Here is a 4,543-nt window from a genome sequence, read left to right on the forward strand (position 1 = left end):
CTATTCCATTTTCATCCATATGTTTATCCAATGACCATTTAAATGCCCTTAAAGTTGGTGAGTCTACTACATATTGCAGGCAGGATGTTCTACATCCTTACTACTCTCTGAGTAAAGAAACTACTCTGACATCTGTCCTATATCTGCCACCCCTCAATTTAAAGCTGTGTCCCCTCATGCTAGCCATCACCATCCTCTCTCACTGTCCACCCTATCTAACCCTCTGATCATCTTGTATGTCTCTATTAAGTCACCTCTGATCCTTCTTCTCTCTAATGAACCTCAACCTTTCCTCATAAGACCTTTTCTCCATGCCAGACAACATCCTTGTATATCTCCTCTGTACCCTTTCCAATGCTTCCACATCCTTCCTATAATGTGGTGACCAGAACTGTATGCAATACTCCAGGTGTGTTCACACCAGAGTTTTGTGCAGCTGTAACTTGACCTCATGGTTCCAAAACTCAATCCCTCTACCAATAAAAGCTAACATACCATATGCCTTTTTAACAACCCTATCAACCTGGGATCAGGGATCTTTCAGGATCTATACACATGGACACTGAGGTCTCTCTGCTCATCTACACTACCAAGAATCTTACCATTAGCCCAGTGCTCTGTATTCCTGTTGCTCCTTCTAAAGTGAATCACACTTTTCCACATTAAACTCCATTTGCCACCTCTCATCCCAGCTCTGCAGCTTATCTATGTCCCTCTATAACCTGCAATAGCCTTCCGCACTGTCCACAATTCCACTGACCTTAATATCATCTGCAAATTTACTAATCCATCCTTCTATGCCCTCACCTAGGCCATTTATAAAAATGACAAACAGCAGTGGACACAAAACAGATCCTTGAGGTACATCACTAGTAACTGAACTCCAGGATAAACATTTCCCATCAACCACCCTCTGTTTTCTTACAACTAGCCAATTTCTGATCCAAACTGCTAAATCACCTTCAATCCCATGCCTCCATATTTTCTGCAATTGCCTACCATGGGGAAACTTATCAAACACTTTACTGAAATCCATATGCACCACATCAACCCCTTTACCCTGTCTGGTCACCTTCTCAAAGAACTCAATAAGGTTTGTGAGGCACGACCTACCCTTCACAAAACCGTGTTAATTATCCCTAATCAAATTATTCCTTTCTAGATGATTATAAATCCTATCTCTTATAATCTGTTCCAACACTTTACCCACAACCGAAGTAAGGCTCATTGGTCTATAATTACCAGGGTTGTCTCTACTCCCCTTCTTGAACAAGGGGACATTTGCTATCCTCCAGTCTTCTGGCACTATTCCTGTAGACAATGACGATATAAAGATCAAAGCCAAAGGCTCTGCAATCTCCTCCCTGACCTCCCAGAGAATAAATCCCATCTGGCCCAGGGCCCTTCTCTATTTTCACACTTTCCAGAATTGCTAACACCTCCTCCTTGTGAACCTCAATCTCATCTCTTCTAATAGTTTGTATCTCAGTATTCTCCTCGACAACATTGTTTTTTTTGTCCTGTTTGAATACTGACAAATAATATTCAGTTAGCACCTCTCCTCTCTCCTCAGACTCCATGCACAACTTCCCACTACTATCCTTGATTGGCCCTAATCTTACTCTAGTCATTTCTTTTATTCCTGACATACCTATAGAAAGATTTGGGGTTTTCCTTGATTTTTTCTGCCAAAGACTTCTCATGTCCCCTCCTGGCTCATCCTAGCTCTCTCTTTAGGTCCTTCCTGGCTAACTTATAACTCTCAAGCACCCTAACTGAGCTCAATGTCTCATTTTTACATTAGCCTCCTTTTTTTCCTCTTGACAAGAGATTCAACTCGCTCGACCACTTCCTCCCAGCCTGACAAGTACATACTTATCAAGGACATGCAGTAGCTGTTCCTGGAACAAGCTCCACTTTTCAATTGTGCCCATCTCCTGCAGTTTCCTTCCCCATCCAATGCATCCTAAATCTTGCCTGATCACATAATTGCCTTTCCCCCAGCAATAACTCTTGCCCTACAGTTTAGACCTATTCCTTTCCATTGCTAAAGTAAACATAACCGATCTGTGGTCACTATCACAAAGTGCACACCTACCTCCAAATCTAACACCTGGCTGAGTTCATTACCCAGTACCAAATCCAATGTGGCCTTGCCTCTTGGCCTGTGTGCATACTGTGACAGGAAACCCTCCTGCACACATTGGACAAAAACTGACCCATCTAAAGTACTTGAACTATAGCATTTCCAGTTCAATATTTGGAAAGTTAAGGTCCCCCATAAAACTACCCTGTTACTTTCACTCCTATCCAGAATCATCTTTGCAATCTTTTCCTCCTATTTCTGGAACTTTTCAGGGGCTTATAGAAAATTCCTGTAACAATGTCCATGTCCAAGGCTCCTGCTCATACATTTCAGGCCTTCCTTCACGGTGAATACTTCAGAGTTTGGAGAATATTGCAGACGAGGTTATCAATATTTAATTCATTAAGTTACTCTTTCATTTTACTAGTTGGTTATTGGTTTTACTAGTTCTGCACCAGTAAAGAGGAGGCACTTTTATTGGACGTTGAGTTGACGATGTTGTGGCCACCTCAGCATGCTTTATGGGTTAACTGAAGCAGATGTTCTATTGTAGTTAAATTATAATTTTAATCTTTTTACATAGCAGGCCATCCACAAGAAGCACAAATGGAATACCTTATTCCATTCGCTAAAAAAAACTCAAACCACCGATTGTAACGGCAGTCATAATAATGTTTGGAGCGTTAGATCATAAGTTCCATAACTGAGAATATCTGGATTGTTTTATTCAGTGTGAAGTTGGGAAAAGGCAGATGTGGGTGACTGGCTACTAGAATCTACGTGTTACTTAGTGAAATCTTTTGTTCATGTTTCTGTGCAGAATACGCCAGCAGATATTCAATCTGAGCACAATGTAGAAGGTTTTAGCTGTTTCCGTTGTGGGGAAAGTCTGGTACTCAGATCTAATTCAATGGAAAAGGGGATCTTTGTCAAATTTCAAAATGAAACAATAAGCAGTGCTAGAAAAATGCGAGTTCAGTTCCAAAACGGACACAGAAACTGGGGACAGGTACAATGATCTAATGTACCGTGCGAGAAGGCTTTTGTTCAGTTTTAGAGAGGACAGGTTCCCAGGCCAGCAGTAGTCTTTGTTCTACTCAGGGTACCGCTTACAGAGCACCAGCACTTGCAGTAAAGGCAGGGCACAAACGCAATGTGCGGAGCCTTTGTTTAATTTCAGGCAGCAATGGAGCGGGTGGGTACCCACGATGCAGAATCACAGATGTTCTTTTCTGATGGCCTACTGTCTCTATGCAATATGTGACACCCTTCAGTCAGCCCGAATGCAGGAAATGTAGCAGTTCCACAGTGTCAGGGAAAACGAACTTTTTGTTTGGCTTCCTAGTGGGGCAGAAGCAGCAGAGGTTCAGAGCCTGCCCAGTGGTGCTGAGACGGCAGTTCAAGGGGAAGGGGGACAGCTGACAGGTCAGTGATAGCAGGGGGCGAGTTGGTGAAGGGGGAACAGCCTGGAGCGATGTGGTGCCGGCCCTGGGAGTCCGTGCAGGAAAGGAGGAGCCTTTGTTGAGTTTGTGTGGAGGGCGGGTACTAGGACCCGGCGCAGTGCAGGAGGAGTCTTTGTTGAGTTTCCAGAGAGGGGGAGAGAGAGAGAGGGAGAGAGAGCTCAGTGGGAGCAGCGAGCATGGCGCTGAACCTCAGCATCCACAGGCTCGCCTTACTCACTGCCTATGAGGATGTCATCAACGAGAAGACCTCCACCGACTGGTAAGGGGTGGGGGGCTGGGGGAGAGGGTTCAGGGGCAAGGTGCAGGCGGTAAATCACAGCAGCAGCTGCTGCTTTTGGGGGGGGGGGGAATGCAGCAGCAGCAGCAGCAGCAGCAGCAGCACTGAGCTGCAGGCGGACAATAGCACCGAGCCGGCTGGAGGGGGAACAATACCATAGAATATCCAGACACAATACTGTCACATCAAATATACTGGCTACAGTCTGAAAGGTCATTGTTTTAAAATTAACTCAAACCATTATATAATCCCTTTCAATATCTATTTAGGGAATAATAGATAAAGCCCTCGATACCCTTGAGATACAAAAACCTGCAGTTACTGACACGGATTTGTGGACGAGCTGTTCCTATTTATCGTGATATATATTGTATGGATATTAGTGCGTTTTCCTGCTGCCTTTCTGAATTGTTTCCGTTGGGTAGTGTTGGCGGATATATAGATATTTGCTGGGAGTACACGGCGACGCCGGCACCTGGTGGGTTCAGGGATTTAGCCACAGCTGGTCCATTCTGAAGTTGCTGTGATAAAGGATCGGAATGGTTTCAGGCTGGAGTGTGATGGATCAGGCTGCCGGCCAGCCGCCTTGTTGTCACTGATAGGCGCTACTCAACGCAGCGCAGGTCGCTCTGGCTCTTTGTTAGAGGGGAGTGCGGGCTGCAGGGACCGCGCCGGTGCTGGAAATGACTGTAATTTATACAGAGCCCATTTAACCCC

General features: G+C 44.8%; 1 protein-coding gene across 2 annotated transcripts in view; it reads left to right on the top strand.

Moving 5' to 3' along the window:
- Nucleotides 1–3,668: 3,668 nt before the first annotated feature.
- LOC122556823 (drebrin-like) overlaps nt 3,669–4,543 on the top strand; it is a 213,175-nt gene continuing 212,300 nt past the window's right edge. Inside the window, exon 1 of one of the 2 annotated variants that reach the window (XM_043704031.1) lies at nt 3,669–3,808. In XM_043704031.1, coding sequence (XP_043559966.1) covers nt 3,726–3,808 — 83 coding nt within the window. In that variant the 5' untranslated portion in view covers nt 3,669–3,725. The remainder of the gene's footprint in view (nt 3,809–4,543) is intronic. The other variant, XM_043704034.1, reaches the window with a different exon arrangement.

Source organism: Chiloscyllium plagiosum, chromosome 14 (genome assembly GCF_004010195.1).
Source record: "Chiloscyllium plagiosum isolate BGI_BamShark_2017 chromosome 14, ASM401019v2, whole genome shotgun sequence".
In the NCBI taxonomy this organism is placed as follows: Eukaryota; Metazoa; Chordata; class Chondrichthyes; order Orectolobiformes; family Hemiscylliidae; genus Chiloscyllium; species Chiloscyllium plagiosum.